This window comes from Cetorhinus maximus, chromosome 2 (assembly GCF_964194155.1).
Source record: "Cetorhinus maximus chromosome 2, sCetMax3.hap1.1, whole genome shotgun sequence".
Taxonomy (NCBI): Eukaryota; Metazoa; Chordata; class Chondrichthyes; order Lamniformes; family Cetorhinidae; genus Cetorhinus; species Cetorhinus maximus.
This window is the reverse complement of record NC_135880.1, coordinates 13270999-13289710: the sequence shown is the minus strand read 5'-3', so window position 1 is coordinate 13289710 and position 18712 is coordinate 13270999. Positions and strand designations below refer to the sequence as shown.

General features: G+C 44.4%; 1 protein-coding gene across 1 annotated transcript in view; it reads right to left on the bottom strand.

Moving 5' to 3' along the window:
* palld (palladin, cytoskeletal associated protein) overlaps positions 1 to 10451 on the bottom strand; it is a 436835-nt gene extending 426384 nt beyond the window's left edge. The window contains exon 1 of the mRNA XM_078561258.1: positions 10392 to 10451. Coding sequence (XP_078417384.1) covers positions 10392 to 10399 — 8 coding nt within the window. The 5' untranslated portion in view covers positions 10400 to 10451. The remainder of the gene's footprint in view (positions 1 to 10391) is intronic.
* Between the last annotated feature and the right edge of the window lie 8261 nt (positions 10452 to 18712).

Genomic DNA, 18712 nt, shown 5'->3' with positions numbered 1-18712 from the left:
TCTAAAGGGAACAACAATTTATACTGCATGGAAAGAGAGTGCTGATTGGTTGGCAGATGGACTCCGATTAGAAGAGGCATTGCCATGGAGAATGCACCAGAGAACATGTAACTGCCAAGCTTTTGTTTAAATTCAAACCAGGCAGGTCAAACAACATTACATGTGATTCTGCGATTGGACAGTACTTGCTAAACAATCCTGATTATGCTAAGAACTGCACTGACAACCAATTTAAGTCTGACTTGCAGTGTGGCTCACTTACATATGCTAGAAGCTACACACATAGGGCTGTGTCCTTTGCAAACAGAAAGAGCTTGTGCACACATAGCACCTTTTTCAACTAAACTAAAGCTTGGGGGACAGCCATTCCTTGGTTCATTCTCCATGGCAATGCCTTGACCAATCAGAGTTGACCTGCTTGGCTTGAATTTAAACAAAAGCATGGCAGTTAACTGTTCCTGGGTTCATTCTTCATGGCAATGCCTCTGCCATGAGTCCAACTGGCAAACAATCAGCACTCCCTTCTCATGCAGTGTAAATTGGTTTTCCCTTTAGAATTGGTATTCTTGCAAATCTGTCCTGATGAGTGCAAGATGAAAAGCTTCAACAGCATGTCCCTTTTCTCAACAATACTCAAGTTCTGTATCGCCAAGCCATTATAAATATATATCTCCTAAAAGCGACTGTCGCTGGTTAAAATGAAAGAACATTAAGTGACTGATTTTCCCTCTGAGGTGAGGTAATTTTAACAAAAATTTTTAGGACTTTAAGGTTTTCAATTGTACATGCCTGTTAGATCTTCAATGGTGCTTCTTGCAGTGAAGACAGTAGGCTGGCTGTTTAATGACAACAGGAGCGGTCATGTCATAAGGTTAGTGATTTACTGTGACTGGACAAGTTAGGTTCAGTGTTTCATCCATGTTTTTTTGGTGATATTTGCTGACTCACTGTGAAGGTGGGCAGGGTGAATGCTGAATGCAGATCCATCCATCAAGGAAAAAAACATGAAAACAGATGGAGAAAGAAAAAAAAAAACAAAGCAGATTCAACCCTGATTCTCAATGAGAATTGAATACATGCTTAAGGGAAAAACAATTATAGAACTATCGGGAAAGAGCTGGGAGTTGCTTTAAATTGGGTAGCTCTACCAGCGGGCCAGCACAGGCACGATGGGCAGAATGGCCTCCTTCCCTGCCGTCATTCATCCAGCTGCTATTTAAGCAATCCTACCAACTTACGGTGCCTTTAGCAAAAAGCACATTCCAAGGTTTTTGTTACAGATATCTTCTTGGGGCCCTCTGTTGCCAGCTGTTCTCTTAAGCAGTCTGAACATATGGGAGACACTTCCCTGTGTCTACTCCTTCGATAGCCTAATTCAAGGATGTGATATAGGAATAGGAGTAGGCCATTCAGCCCCTCAAACCTATACTGACATTCAATTGGCTCATGGCTGATCTGCTCCATTTGCCTGCATTTTCCCCATATTCCTTGATACTCTTAGCTGGCAAAACATTTATCGGCCTCGAGCCATGAAAATTTCAATTGGTTCCCCCCAGCATCTACATCCCACGGGGGGGGGGAGAGAATTCCAGATTGGCACTACCCTTTGTGGAAAAAAATGGATTCCAGATTTCACTCCTGAATGACCCAGATCTAACTTTAGGGTTGCGCTCCCCTCCTTTGGACCCCTGCACCAAAGTAAGTAAATTCTCCCTATCAACAGTAGAATGGCAGAAATGAATCCAGTACAGCGGCAGAGGCAGCATTAATACCTGTACCAGCTTGGACAGGAACAGTTCAACGCCAGTGAAGCAGCAACAGCAGGGGCTATGCAAAAACAGAGCCAATATGACAGCTACAGAGACTCACAAGCACCAACAACAGCACAATCTACTTACAGAATACTGAAAGGCCTGGATAGAGTGGACGTGGGGAAGATGTTTCCACTTGTAGGAGAGACTAGGACCCGAGGGCACAGCCTCAGAGTAAAGGGAAGACCTTTTAGAACAGAGATGAGGAGAAACTTCTTTAGCCAGAGAGTGGTGAATCTATGGAATTCATTGCCACAGAAGGCTGTGGAGGCCAGGTCATTGAGTGTATTTAAGACCAAGATAGATAGGTTCTTGATTGGTAAGGGGATCAAAGGTTACGGGGAGAAGGCGGGAGAATGGGGTTGAGAAACTTATCAGCCATGACTGAATGGCGGAGCAGACTCGATGGGCCGAATGGTCTAATTTCTGCTCCTATGTCTTATGGTCTTATGGTCACATAAAAACATTAGAGATTGGAGCAGGAAAAGATCATATGACCCCCTCGAACTTACTCACTTACCCAGTAGGAAGATCGTGTAGTGGTAATGTCACTAGATTAGTAAGGCTGCAGTATGGGCTAATGTTGCAGGGAACTCTGTTCAAATCCCACCGTGCCAAATGAATTTTATATTAATAACTCTGGAACTGAAAGCTAGTCTTAGTCATGGTGACCATGGCAACTGTCATCAATTGTTATAAAACCCATTTGGTTCATTAATGTTGTTTAGGGAAGGAAACCTGCCATCCTTACCTGGTCTGGCCTACATGTGACTCCCGACCCACACTAATGTAGTTGACTCTTAACTGCCCCTCTGAAATGGCCTGGCAAGCCACTCAGTTCAAGGGCAGTTAGGGATGGGCAACAAATGCTGGCCTTGCCAGTGACGCCCACATCCCATGACAGAATTTAAAAAATCATCACTGATTATCCACTGTGTGCAGCCGGTAGCACACTTGCCCTCGGAGTCACGAGATTCTGTATTCAAGTCCTGCTTCAGGGCTTGAGCACAAAAATCAAGGCTGACACTCCATTGCAGTGCTGAAGGAGTGCTGCACTCTCAGAGGTGCACTTTTGGATGAGATGTTAAACCCCATCTGGCTGCTTGGATAAAAGACCCCACAGCACTATTTCGAAGAAGAGCAGGGAGTTCTTCCTCGTGTCTCAGTCAACATTTATCCCTCAATCAACATTACACAAAAAAAAATCTGGCTTTGCTTTTTGTGTGTGTTTGCTGAGGGCAAATTAACTGCCCCATTTCCTTTTTCACCACAGTGACTACACTTCAAAAAGTACCACATAGTTGTGAAGTACTTTGGGACATCCGGTAGTCATGAAAAACTCGATATAAGTGCAGGTCTTTCTTTCTTTTCCATCTGCCTCAACTCTTCCCCCACCACCTTCCCCCATTCCCCATATCCCTTGCTCCCCCAGGAGATCAAAAATCTGTCTATCCCAGCCTTAAATATATTCAACAATGGAGCACAGCAGCAGCAATTTGCTTGTCACCATGCTTCAGCTAGAACAGAAATGTCTTCTCTTACAGGGGAGGAATACGAAATAAGAAATAGCAGCAGCCCCTCGAGACAGCTCCACAATTTAATAAGGCCCTTGACGTCCAATTTCCCGCCCATCTCCATATCCCTTGATTTTCAAAAGGTCCAAAGCTCTGTTAATCCCAGCCACGAATATAGTCAACGACTGAACAACTACATCTGGGGTAGACAATTCCAAAGATTCACAACCCTTTGAGTGAAGAAATTGTTCCTAAATAGGTGATCCCATGCTGCTTTATTCCATCGTGGAGCAAAGGTAAAGAGCATAGTCATGATCGGAGAGGAACAGAAATCTTTTTGACTGAAGGGTTTTTGCAACTCACAACGCACTGTCTGAAAGGGTGGCGGAAAGAGATTCAATAGTAAACTTCAAAAAGGACATTGGATATATACTTGAAGAGGGGGGAGACTAAAGTGATATGCAGAAAACAGAGTGTTGTGTTGCCTTCAGACTAGTGTATTCATGTGGGATGATTCAGAGCTGACTAAATTAGACATTGTATATCAACTCCTGTGTATAAACATAAACACTATTCCTACAACTTGATGCGTTGGTGTATTAACAATTCATTAATATTCGGCATTAAATTGATATAAAAAAGATGATTGTCGTATATTTTCTTCTCTGTTGCTTATTTTGCATCATCCCGTTTTTCCCTCTCAATATATACATCCTCTTCTGTTTCCTTCTGTGAGAGGTGATGGGGGATATGCCATCATGTTGGTGGGAAATGGAGTCATCACTGAATTTACTTGGGGTAGGTGTTGCGGGGACCGGTCTTCCCATCCTCTCCCCCTCCCCTTAGCCCCAACACATCTTCTCGCTCCCAAGACACATCCTATCCATTCCCCTTCCCACCATATCCTCACTGCCATCACAACCCCATTGAACTACTTATTCCAGCCCGTTATCTTCTCCCCAGTTTGCTTTGCTGTAGCTTACCTCATCCCTACGCCTCCATCCGCTGCTCCCCCATTCCCTGTTACCTCCTCCAAGGGTTAGTTTAAAGAGGTTACAGCCTCCTTGCCCTCATCTAGTTTCCCTTTTCCTCTCTCTCTCTTCCCTATCAGTTCTACGCTGTTTCACCATGACAGAATGACAGTAGGTTGCCGCTTATATGCCTGTGAAAACTCGGTCAACATAATGAACAGGAAGCATTGTTATTTTGCGGCCGACCACAAAAATTGGACCATCGAGCTTTTAATGAAATGCCTACCCCACTGATTGAATTTAATAAATAATAGATGATCATTTCATTGCCAATGCTGGCAATCACACAAGGTCGGAGAGACCTGCAGTGATATGGGGGCCTGTCGATACAGAGCGTTGCAACTTCGGATGGAAAGTTCCAGTTACATGTAGCCTATGGCAAACATCCAGTATGGTTTGAAATATTTACACTTTGTCACTGTCACAGGACATAAATAAATGTAAACTATTTCAAGGCGAGTTGTTTTGATGGAGTAGACGGGAGAAATTAGGATTTCTACTGGCGTGAGGGCTGATTACCAAAAGGCTCAAATTGAAGGTAACCAGAGGGGAAATGTTGAGAATTCATTTTTAAGGCAGCAAGCTGTTGTGACCTAGAATGCGCTGCCTGGAAGCGTGGTAGAGGAAGTTCAATAGTAACTTGCAAAAAGTAATTGGATATACACTTAATAAGGAAAATGCAATGGGCTTTGGAGAAAGAATATAGGAGCAGGTCTAATTTGTAGTTCTTTCAGATAGCTAGTGCAGGAACAATGGGCTGAATGGCCTCCTTTGGCAATGATTTGGACACAATCCTAACTTTTGCCGAGAACACGCCCATATGGGCTTGACAAATAGCATTGTGGGCTGTGAAAAGCCTCAGGGAGTTATGGACAGGTGTGTGGAATGAACACCTAGATGGACAAGGCAATTTAGTGGGGATAATTGTGACATTTTAGGAAGGAAACCAATAAATGGGAGAGTACACCAAACGGAAATTCTGAAGGTTCCTAAAAGAGCCATTAAAAACCAACGTCATTATGTGTTTTACAGATAGGGATGGAGATTATAATAATAAGCAAATGATGATAATTTTTTTAGTATAAAGATTGGCTAGGCCACAATTGGTGTGTAATTTTGGGTGCTCCATTACAACAACAGTATTTTTAAAATTCATTTATGGGATGTGGGCATTGCTGGTAAGACCAACATTTATTGCCCATCCCTAATTGCCCTTGAAAAGGTGGTGGTGAGCTGCCTTCTTGAACCGCTGCAGAGCATGTAGTTTAGGTACACACACAGTGCTGTTAGGGAGGGAGTTTCAGGATTTTTAGCCAGTGACAGTGAAGGGAAAGGTGATATATTTCCAAGTCAGGATAGTGAGTGACCTGGAGGGGAACTTCCAGGTGGTGGTGTTCCCATGTGTCTGCTGCCCTTGTCATTCTAGATGGTAGCGTTTGTGGGTTTGGAAGGTGCTGTTGAAGGAGCCTTGGTGATCGCACAGCATAGATTTAGCAGGATGATGTTAAAGATGGGAAACTATATGTACAAAGGAGAAACTTCTTCTTTATTTATTCATTCGTGGGATGTGTGCTTCACTGGCTGGGTCAGCATTTATTGCCCATTTCTAGTTGCCCTTGAGAAGTTGGTGGTGAGCTGCCTTCTTGACCCGCTGCAGTCCATGTGGTGTAGGTACACCCACAGTGCTGTTAGGGAGGGAGTTCCAGGATTTTGACCCAGCGACAGTGAAGGAACGGCGATATATTAACTTGAGATACTGGGACTCTTTCCATTGGAGTAGAGAAGGCTGGGAGCAGAGTTGTTACGATCTGGAATGCACAGCCCTGAACGGACAGTGGAAGCAGGTTCAATAGTAAATTTCAAAAAGAGAATTGAATAAATGCACAAAAACGAAATACTTGCAGGTCTCCAGGGAAAGGGCGGGGTGGTTTGGGATCAACCTAGTAGCTTTTTCACAGGAATGATGGGCTGAATGGTCTCCTTCTGGGCTGTAGGATTCCATTACTTTGATGGTTACAGATCAAGTCAGCCTCTAATGTCAGTTGCGATCGAATAACCCTATGAGGTGGGTTAATGCTGTCTGCATCACCAGGGAGAAATAGTAGAGTGAATAGTTCATACGGTTTGAATAGAGAGGGGAGTTACCCAAGTCTGAGTACAACAGGAGACACTGTGGTCGGACGCAGTGGGCAGAACTTTCTGGCCCCGCCAGGGCGGGGGCAGGGCCGGAGAAAACGGCAAGCCATTCTGAAGTCCGTTGACTTTGGCGGGATTGGAAGATCCCGCCAGCGGGAGGGGCCAGAAAATTCCGGCTAGTGCTCATTGTCAGTTTAGAGCAGACCGTAGTTTTGCGCTCCACAGATGTGAATAAAGTTTTGTTTGAAGCGAAAGGCTCTGTGGAGCAAGACACGAGACACGGGGCGGGGTGGGGGGGTGTGGGAGTGGCATAACGATGGGAAGTGGCAAGAGTCCTTGGCGGAGAGGTTGGCCTCACAGCATGACAGGTAGCAGGAAGTTCGGCAAGCAGTTCCGTATGGAGTTCCCCCCAACCCACGCACCATCCTGACCTGGAAATATATCGCCGTTCCTTCACTGTCGCTGGGTCAAAATCCAGGAGCTCCCTCCCTAACAGCGCTGTGGGTGTACCAACACCACGTGGACTGCAGCGGTTCAAGAAGGCAGCTCACCCACCACCTTCTCAAGGGCAATTAGGGATAGGCAATAAATGCCGGCCTAGCCAGTGAAGCCCACATCACATGAAAGAATAAAGAAAATAAAATTCCTATTAGAGCGCAGAAACTTTCACCCCCACACTCTGAGCTGGATTTAAAGACAGATCTCAGGGGTGGCAGGGTATTGTACTTATACCCTGTATACTAACAGGCCTGGCTTTCATCCATGGTTCAAGAAGGCAGCACACCACCACCTTCTCAAGGGCAATTAGGGATGGGCAATAAATGCTGGCCCAGCCAGCGAAGCCCACATCCCATGAACAAATAAAACAAAGAGCAACAAACAAGGAGAGATAGAAAGGCTTATGGAAGGAATTCCAGAGCTTAAGGCCTAGGTAGCTGAAGATACAACTGTCAATGGTGAAGTAGTTAAAATTGGGAGATGCGCAATAGGCTAGAATTGGTAGAGGGCAGAGGTCATGAAAGGTTGTAGGGTTGGAAGAGGTTAAAGAGTTGAAGTAACAGAGAGGTCAAGACCCTGGAGGGGATTTAAAAAGATGAGGATTTTAAAACTGAAAATATATTATACACAAGCAAACACCGGGGACAAAAGAAGAGAACTGAACCTGTATCCAAATAGATTTCATTAAACTTTCCAAACATATTTGCAAACACGAAGAACCGGGCTGTGCTTGCAAAACTCAGAGCATAATGTTTAACATTAGATGTGATTAAGCAATTGGTCAGCACTTGCTGAACAATGCTGAGTATGCTAAGAATTACACTAACAGTCAATTTAAGATTATCAGTTGAGCTCGCAATGTGGCTCACTTCCGCCTGTTAGAAGTTACATGTATTCATATGTAGGGGCCTGTCCTCCGTAGGCTAAAGAAACATGCCCAGGCATTGCACATATTTTTGAATTAAGCAAAAGCATGGGAGACCATAGTTTCCTGGTGCACCCCCCATGGCAATGCCTTGACCAATCAGAGCCCGCTTGCCAACCAATCAGCACCCTTTCTCATGCAGTATAAATTGTTGTTGCCATTGAAATTTGGCATTTATGCATCTGTCCTGATGAGTGCAAGATGAAAAACTTCGACAGCATGTCTCTTTTTTCAGCAATACTCAAACAGGGAGATGAATGAAAGTTCCTAAACTTATAGCATCTATGATTACAGCAAATGATTTGCTCTTCAGATTTCAATGCCCGAGGTTGAATCTCCTCAGGGCTTTTCCCAATTGTTCTTGGTAAATTGAGTGGAAGATCTGCTGAAACCCCAAAGTTATGACAAATTCTGGGAGATGACCCAAGTGAAATTTTACACTATTCTAGTCAGCAGCCCCTACTTCACCCCCAGACATCTAGACAAGAGCATATATGTGGTGCCATCTCACCACGATGTACTGATTTACCTCATTCTTTTTAACCTTTTCAATCTATATGGTGAAAACCTCAATCCTACACCTCCCAATATTGGACAATAAATACTTTTCAGTAAAGTTCCCAGTTTACAATGTGGTCACTTCAATTCATGGTCTTTAAAATTTCATCAATGTTTATCACATTACAATTCTTTCAAAAAATGTATAAAGCGTAATTATATTTGACATTCCAAAAATCACTGGTCTGGTGCTCATCTATCTTGGACTGCTCAATCTGTAGGCTGTTTTTTATTATGCACCATCTGGCTTGTGGTCTTTGATGGGGGCAGGAAGAATATTCCAATATTTGCATAGAATTGGAAATTACCAAGTTAGCAAAGCTCAAACGCCATTCCTCTCATTCTACAGGCTAATGTCCCAGATTTTGCTGACATGAAACTCCTCATAGCATGCACCATTGGTTAGACATTAACCTGCACCCCGCAGCTCAAAAATGTTTTGCATCATAGATTGCAGGAATTGCGAGTTGGTAACCACACAGTGACGGCAACGGAGCATCAAGGACCTTACTAAATGGCAGGACCAACAATCTAGCTCTTTAACTAATTAGATATATGGGGTGACTGCTGTGTGGTGGTAATGTCACTGGACTGCTAATCCAGAGGCCTATGCTAATGGCTGGGATTTTCTGGTCCTGCCAGTGGTGGGCATCATCACAGACAGGACTGGAAAATCATGCCCAGTGTTCTGGGAAGATGAGTTCAAATCCCACTGTGTTAGCTGGTGGAACTTAAATACAGTAAATTTTTAAAAATCAAGTAATTAAAAAAAATCTGGAACTGAAAGCAGGTCACAGTGTTGATAACCTATGAAACTCTCATCGATTGTCATAAAAGCCCATCTGGTTCACTAATGCCCTTTAGGGAAGGAAATCTGCCATCCTTACCTGGTCTGGCCTACATGTGACTCCAGACCCACAGCAATGCGGTTGACTCTTAACCGCTCTCTAGGAAAATTAGTGACCTAGAGCAAACGTTGGCCTTGCCAGCGATGCCCACATCGCATGAATGACAAAAAATATATATATAAGGCTTGAGAAAGAAACAACAGAGAAAGGGAGTGAAGGAAAGTCAAATTAGGTTATGGAAAGAATTGACGAAAGGATTCAATGTGAGAGAAAAAGAGGCAGAAAGGAGAAATGAGAAGAGTTTAGAAATGAGATTGAACAGTTAAAATGGCCTCCTTTCAAGGCCAGAGAGGCTGACTGGTGTTTTATTAACAATTATCACCTTGTTTTTATTTGTTCATGGGACGTTGGCAGCTCTGGCAATACCTGCATTTATCACCATTGCTCATTGCCTTTAATTGAGTGGCTTCCTAGGCCAAATCAGAGTCAACCACATTGCTGTGGGTCTGGAGTCATATGTAGGCCAGACCAGGTAAGGACCTCAGATTTCCTTCCCTAAAGGGGCATCAGTGAACCAGATGGGTTTTTATGGCAAAATGGTAGCTTCACAGTCACCATCACTGGTCCTCGTCTTTTATTCCATATTTTGTTAACATTGAATTTAAATTGCCCAGTTGTCACAGTGGGATCTGACCCCCATGTCTCTGAATCATTCGTCTAGGACCCTGGATTACTAGTCCATGCTACAATACCCCATAATTAAAAAGGCATTTGCACAATTAATTAAGAGTTTAACGAGAAATTAATGTGCAAGTGCAACAGGTTTTTAAACATAATGGGGAGGTTGAGGGCGAGATGTTGTTTTTGCAAGGCAGTTGCAGTTGGAAATCAGCCAGCAAGTTCAGGAGATTTGCATCTCATGGTGTATCATCCCCTGAATTTGCTGGCCAATGTGCTCAGATTAATGACAGCGCGCATCGTTAACATAATTTCCAGCAAGCCCAGTAGCTCTTGTGCTTAATATTGTTCGGAGGTGACACAGGGAAGAGCAACAAGTGATTCACGCTTACCTGACCATGGGTGATGGGTCCCCCGAGGCCCTGCACTCAAGTCGAACACTGCTTCCTTCAGCGACCTCTTGACTTTTTAGCTTTTGAATAAACCGGGGAGCTGTGCCGGCGAGGACTCTCTCCACTGCCTTGGCCGCGGCCTCACAAACAGGCTCCCTTCCGCAGCCCTGCTCGGTTTCAGCACTCGGTTCCAAGTCAGGCACTGCTGTCAATTTGGATTCCGATAGCTTAGTTTTCCCGGCTGAAGTGGCGTTAGCTTTAATGTGGTTCCTTGGCGAGAGGTAGCCACTGTCGGGGGATGAATTCTCTTCTTCATTGCTCTTATTCTTCACTTGGCCATAGTTCCTCGGTCTGGCTGTCCTGAATATAGATGACAGCTCCTCGATGAACGACACAGCTTTGGTACAAAACTCATTCCTCGCCGAACTCTCACTCTGGTAAATAGGTTTGTCTTTCCTTTTGGAATTGTGGACGGGTTTTGCCTCGTTGGAGATAGTTGGCGCCTGCGTGGTGAGCTCTTCAGAGGATGGGTCTGTGACTGGTAGGCTTGGCTGGCTGGTCCGGAGCTCGGGGTTGGCCAGCAGATGGGCAGGGCCCCTGTCCGTTTTCCTGTTGGTCACAATCGCAGAGCTGTCGGACTCGGAGTTCTGGCTCATGGACATTGCTGGGCTGCCCAGCCGACGAGCGGCTTGGGTCCCGGCCGGAGGTGAGCCCTCCGGCAAGCTGCCTGAGGGGTATTGGCAAAAGTAGCGGGAGATATCTGCCAGCTCGGCCTCGGGCTCGGGCTCGGGTTCCGTTTCTTCCGACGAGCTCTCGGCAATGGCCACCCGGGCTAGGTCGAGACTCTTGCACATCTCCTCTTGGCTGAGGAACTCAGAAAGCTCGGGTGAAGGGCTACCATCCATTCTCTCCTCCTGGAGGTCGGACAGAGAGTCAAAGAACAAGTCGTGCGAGGATGCCTCGGACATCATGCTGTCGCAGTTACCGTCCACTTTCCCGGCTGAATAGGCTTCCTTCAACATCTGAGAGAGGGGCACTCCATGCTCATAGGACCCTTCCTGCATGCTGACAATTGAAGGTTTAAAAAAAAACAATTAAAAAGAAAAATTACGGAACAACCATTTCGTGTTAATATTCCTTGGCTGACACAGATTATGCTTAACAGAAAATGCCACATCCATAACAAAACAATGTTTCTGTCGAACTTCCAATCTTCTATTAGAGGAAAAATGTCAGGCAACCAAAGCTTTGGCTACAAGCAGCTATCATCTGGAGTTAGTTTTTTTTATTACTGATTGCTTTTTTTCCAGATTCAGTGAGGGTGGTGAATCCAGGAATTAAAATGCTGGATTCGATAAACCTCTAACTGGTTCTGGTCATGTTTCCTGAACTACGTTGAGAGAATGGGTCAATTTGGGTTTGGAGGTGCAAAGGTTTTGGGTTTGGGTAGGGATATAGGGACAGGGGGAGGCCTTCCACACCACCCCCCCTCCCCACCAAGCCTGCTCCCTTATCTAATTAGATCATGGCTGATCTGTGTCTCAGCTCCATTCGTCCAATTTGGCTCCATAATCCCTTAATACCCCTGCCTAGCAAAAATCTACCAACCTCAATTTTAAAAAAATTTCCAAGTGACGCCCGTCCTCAAAAGCTTTTTGGGAGTGATTGTTCCGGATTTCCACTACCTTTTACGTGGAGAAGTGCTTCCTGACATCGCCCCTGACTTGCCTGGCTCAGTTTGACAGGACCCTGATCAGAAATTATGCCTGTTCCATTGTTACTGCCACAGATATAATGAGGTTGTGGGCATGAAGAGATACTGGTGGAGTGCTAATGTTACGGGACCAATAATCTAGGCTCTGGGGTCAAGGGTCAGATCCCACCATGGCAGCTGGTGGAACTGAATTCAATTAAAAAAATCTAGCGATGAAGATTTGTTTCAGTAATTGTTGTAATGTGCCTTTAAGGAATATCAGCATGAGAAGGGAAAGCCTTTCAACCTTTAAATCAATGTATAACTGTTCTCATGTGGTTAGTTGTAATAAATGAACTCACAACTTGTTTACTCAGCTCCCTTATGAGCGATTGGTGCCTTGTGTCTTGTACGGTAAATAAGGCCAAGGTATTATATCATTACAATAACACACAATGATCAGCTTTGTGCCAAGAATCTGCTGGCAAAGCGGTCTATGGATCCCCAGTGCCAAGCTTAAAAAAAAGAGCTGATAAGCAGACGGTATCTCATGGTGAGATTGCGGCGCGCTGCCTGTCAGTTCCCCGAGTGGGACAGCGCGTCGAGAGGGGCCAGCACAGGGTTCGCTCAATCAGGAAAGGCGAGGGGGGGTTGGCCAGATCGATAGCGAGCCAGGAACAGTCAAGCAAAACGAACTCGTAAAAATTGGTTGGGATTATAACGGGCGGAGCTTCGGGTGTTGGTGAGCAATAAATTGAACAAAAACGCAAAAGACGCCATTACTCGGTGGTGCGTTCCCACCACAACTTGTCTTCGTGGGTGGAGCTTTGAAAAAGCAAGTGAAAGTGGCTGCAGCGACACTCATCCCACTACAGAAGAAAGAAAGTCAAAGGGATATTATCTGAATGAACACAAAATTCCCCATTGTTAATTGGGATGCAGCTGACCTACTATCCAAGTTAAAAGTGTTGAAACAGAGCTATGGTTTCTTGATTCAGGTGTATCTGAAACAGACAATCAAGCCATAAAAATTCACCTAGCAATTGGGGATGAAGGTCTACACAAGCTAAACATGTCAGGGTTAACAGAAGAAGAGCTAGGGGATCCCCAAAAGATATGGACTACACTGGAACAGCGATCCAAAATCAGGTTAAATTTCCGTATTCATCGACTAGAGCTCATGCTAGTTCAACAGCATCCTGCAGAATCCATAGACCACTTTGCCAGCAGATGCAGAGAGAAGGGTATGCACTGTGAATTTTCAAACGCGGAGCTGGCAGACAGAATTGTTGAGTTGGTGATCGCATCTACCCCTATTCCAGAAAGATCTGCTGGATAGGCCCAAAACATATCGCATCGAAGAGCGATTCAAGGACGGCCGTAAGTACGAAGTCATCCTCACAGGTCAACAAAGCTTACAGGCCCTAAGTACAACCCAGTTGTTGACACATTCATTAGGACACCCAAACCTAGCAAGACATCTGGAAGGTGTGGCCTTCTATGGAAATGCCCAGATTTTCATCAATTCTGCAAAGCATGAGACAGAAAGGGTCATTGGCTGTGGCAGGGCACTAGAGCAAAGGCTGATGCAGCCACAAGGAGTCATGCATTGATCCGAACAGACTGTACACGATGGGTACCTTCAAACAATAAGAATGACAATCTGGCAACCCATTAGAAACTTATACATGAGGTAGCTGACAAACCAGAAAATGACAAAAATGTGCCCGATGAGACGAGGAGCTATGAACACATGACTCACACTGCCAATCTCGTGGAAAACACAGATGCCATCATACCGCCTGAAGTGTTTGCCAAGATTCGAATTATATGCCCTGAGAAAGCTGGTATCTATTCACCATTGGCCAAGATTAGCACAGGGGCAAGTGTCAGCATACTACCCCTGTGAGTTCTAAAAGACATGTATCCATGGACGAGGAAGGCCATAGCGAAACCTACTGCTGTGAAACTCTCAAAGTATAATGGTTCACTAATTCCACGTGCAGGCTCCATAGTCCTGGAGTGCAAGTACAATCAATTCTCCTGCTATACATCACAGAGGTTCTACATGGTGGAAACTAAAGTCCCAGTGATTTCAGGTCCACCGGCATACCGTGACCTCATGCTTGTAACAATCTGTGGAATCAGTCAGGCATCACAAAGCAAATAAACCTCAGAAACTACTCCTATCATCTCAGTCTATGACCTAACATTAAAATATCCACAAAGCTTTGACAGAACAGGCAATTTCAAGGGAGCTACAACATTACACTTGCAGGGGAATGCAAGTTCGTCAACTGATCTACCATGTAAGTGCAGCATCCACATACAAGACAAATTGAATGTTGAACTAGTCAAAATGGAGAAACACAGAATCATTAAAAGAATACAAGAACACACTGATTGGTGCAGCTCAATCACATGTGTCGTAAAGAAGGATGGATCATTGAGAGAATTCCTCAATTCATGATATTTCAATGCAGCTTTGAAATGTTGTCCTTATAAAATGTCCACATTAGAAGGTTTAAATCTAAAGTTTGCAGACACAAATTTCTTCCTGAAGTTTGATGTCAAACATGGTTACTGGTCAGTACATCTCGCGGAGAACTTCCAAGAGCTTACTCCATTAGTACCCCATTCAGACAATACTGCTTTCAATGACTTCCTTTCAGGCTATCTGTTAGCCAGGATCTCTCTCAAGCTTATATGGACCGCAAAACATGCCATGTACCAGGATACATCAATATCATAGATGATATTGTTGTTGTGGGCAGAACAAAGCAAGGACATTACCATGATCTGCATTTATTAATGCAAGCAGCACGTATTGAAGGATTGGTGTTCAACAGTCTAAAATGCTACATCAACATGAAGCAGATCAGTTTCTTCAGTTCTATTTATTCCAGTGTTGGCATATGTCCCGATCCAAGAGGATATTAAAGCCATGCCAACTCCTCAAGATAAAGTCGATCATCAAAGGTGTCTAGGTCTCTGTAATTTCTTCTCTCCATTCCCAATTTCACTCAAAACTCTTCATCGCTAAGGGAATTATTGAGAAAGGATGTGCCTTTCCTGTGGCACAAAGACCACCAATACCTCTTCGAAGCTCTGAAACAGTCATTATCAGAAACATCGACATTGCAATTGTACAATCCTAGGGAGACAACTACCCTGGAGATAGATGCCTCACAGAAAGGTCTGGGAACATGCATACTAATAAAAAAGCAAACCGATTGCCTTTGCTTCAAAATCTCTACCTGTAACGCAATCTAACTACTCCAATATCAAGCAGGAAACATTAGCTTTAGCATTTGGAATCATGTGTTTTCACAGCTATCTATTTGGCAAAAGATGCATGGTAGAAACCAACTACAAACTGGAGATTAAAGCACCTCACACCTTCCTTTCCCTCCCAGAACCATGATAGAGTCCCTCTTGTCCTCACTTATCACCCCACCAGCCTCCGCATTCAAAGGATCATCCTCCGCCATTTCCGCCAATTCCAGCATGATGCCACCACCAAACATATCTTCCCTTCACCCCCCTTGGTGGCATTCCACAGGGATCGTTCCCTCTGGGACATCCTAGTCCACTCCTCCATCACCCCCTATACCTCAACCCCCTCCCACGGCACCTTCCCATGCAACCGCAGAAGGTGCAACACCTGCCCCTTTACTTCCCCCCTCCTCACCGTCCAAGGGCCCAAACACTCCTTTCAAGTGAAGCAGCATTTCACTTGCACTTCCTTCAATTTAGTCTACTGCATTCGTTGCTCCCAATGCGGTCTCCTCTACATTGGAGAGACCAAACGCAGACTGGGTGACCGCTTTGCGGAACACCTTCTGTCTGTCCGCAAGCATGACCCAGACCTCCCTGTCGCTTGCCATTTCAACACACCACCCTGCTCTCATGCCCACATGTCCATCCTTGGCCTGCTGCAATGTTCTAGTGAAGCTCAATGCAAACTGGAGGAACAGCACCTCATCTCCCGACTAGGCACTTTACAGCCTGGCGGACTTAACATTGAGTTCAACAACTTCAGATCATGAACTCTTTCCTTCATCCCCACCTCCTTTCCGATCCCCCTTTTTCCAATAATTTATATATTTTTAAATATATTTTTCTTTTCCCACCTATTTCCATTATTTTTAAATGTATTCCCATCCATTGTTTCATCTCCACCTTTTAGCTTATTTCGATCCCTTCCCCCCACCAGGGCTACCTGTATCTTGCCCGTCCTGCTTTCTACCCTTAATGTCACCATTAGCACATTTCTTAGCTAATATCACCACCGTCACTTGTCTATGACATCTTTGGCAATCTCTCCTTTGCCTCCACCTATCATTGGCCCTCTATCCAGCTCTACCTGTCCCAACCCCCCCAACCAGCTTATATTTCATCTCATTTCTATATTCCCTCAGTTCTGATGAAGAGTCATTCGGACTCGAAACGTTAACTGTATTCTTCTCCGCAGGTGCTGTCAGGCCTGCTGAGTTTTTCCAGCTATTTTAATTTTTGTTACAAACTGGAGATTATTTGGCGAAAACTATTGATCAGTACGCCACCAAGATTGCAACGTCTTTTGATAAAGATTTAAGCTTATGACTGTGAGATTAGGTACAGGACAGGTAGCTTGATGATCACATCGGGTACACTTAACAGATTGCCTAACCCAGGGAAATCAGAAGATGTTTCCTTAGATCTACAGGTTGACCTCATTGAAATTGAACTTGAAGATGTTCTCCAAACTGACTGGTACGGTTTGCACTATGCAAATGCCAGCAGATAGAAGAAGAAATAGCAAAAGATTCTACACAACAGAAACTGTGGAAAACCGTCATTGAAGGATGACCTGATTCAATTCAGCATGTCCATGTACATGTGAGACCATTTTGGCCTTTTCAGGACAAGCTAGGTATCTCCTGAGGAGTCATTTTTAAAGGCAGGCAGGTCATCATACCGGAATCTTCACAACCTGATATTCTTCAACAACTTCATCACTCACACATGTGCATAGAGAAGACTCGCAGGAGAGACAGGCTATTGGCCATGTATGAACAATGACATTGAAGTCGTCATCGAGAAGTGCGAGGCATGTCAAGAGCATAAGCCAAGTCAGCACAAAGCACCACTGATTCCACAAAAAGTTCCTACACATCCTTGGTCCAAAATCGCATCCAACCTTTTTCATGTTCATGGCACCGACTTCAACATCCTCGTCGACTACTTTGCCAAGTACCCCATTATTCGAAAATTTCACAATACGTCAAGCACAACGGTCACACGCACTAGTGCAATTTTCAGTTTATTTTGTGCACCTAGAGAGATCATAATGGATAACAGTCCGCAATTTATTGGTAAGCCATTTCAGGGTGTGTGTTAGGAGTGGAATATTGATCACACTACTTCTCCTCATTACCCTAGATCTAACGGTTCAGCTGAACAAATGATTCACACGGTAAAATCCCTAATTCATGTTTGGCAGACCAGTGTATACCAATCGACCTACTCTTAGCCATTCTATTTTCCCAGAAACGAGAAAGCACCTTTTAAAACTGCAAGAGAAGATGACCAACGTGCACGATAAAAACGAAGGCACAGAATTGCCAAGTTTACACTTGGAACAACAAGTCCGCATCCAGCATCCCACGGAAGGTACGTGGCAGCCAGCCGAGGTGACAAGGATTTGTTCAGAACCAAAGTCCTATGAAGTCAGTGTACACAAAGGCACAACGGTGGGGCATAACTGAGGACAAATCAAATCCATTCTAGATCCTCAACCACCGTACAGTCCTATTCCATTGAGGACAAGATCCCAAATGCAACCAGGAACAACATCCAAGAATGACAATCCCACAGATCGCTGTGAGCAATTAAAGAAGCTTCTAGACAAGTTTACCATTATACGACATCGGTGTACCAGCACCCAGATTGCCTCTACATTTTAGAGATGCATAGATTCACCAGTCCTATATACTTATGTAATGGCAGCTAAACATGAACGTATATTATAAATAGTTATGCTCCTTTGGAAGGGTGGAAAATATCTTTAAAAGGAAAGGGGGATGTTGTATTATGCCTTTAAGGGATATCAGCATGCCATCACTAGAAGGGAAATGTGTCATGTGATCCAGTCTTAGTTTCACTTTTGCTTTGAGCAGAGCACACACACACAGCTCTGATGTCTTCAAGCTTTAAACCTATGTAGGAGGGGAAACAGAGGAAGGTACATAGGGACATTGGGATAGGAGGAAGCCATTCATCCTCTGGGGCCTGTCCAATCCATTTCATTAGATCATGGTTGATCTGTATGTCCACCCACCCATCTTGGTTCCATCTCCCTTGTCCAATAAATATTCATCAATCTTATCTGGTTGTGGTGTTTTAAGGGAATTGAGAGGATAGGAATGGAATGACTCTTCCTTCCATTACGGGAACAAGAGGACATTGCTTAGAATTTGAGGGAGACAATGGTGAAGTGGTAATGTTACTGGACTAGTAATCCTGAGGCCCAGGCTAATGGTCTGGGGATACATGTTCAAATCCCACCATGGCAGCTGGTGGAATTTAAATGAGTAAAAGCTGGAATTGAAAGCTAGTTTAATAGTAATCACAAAACCATTGTTGA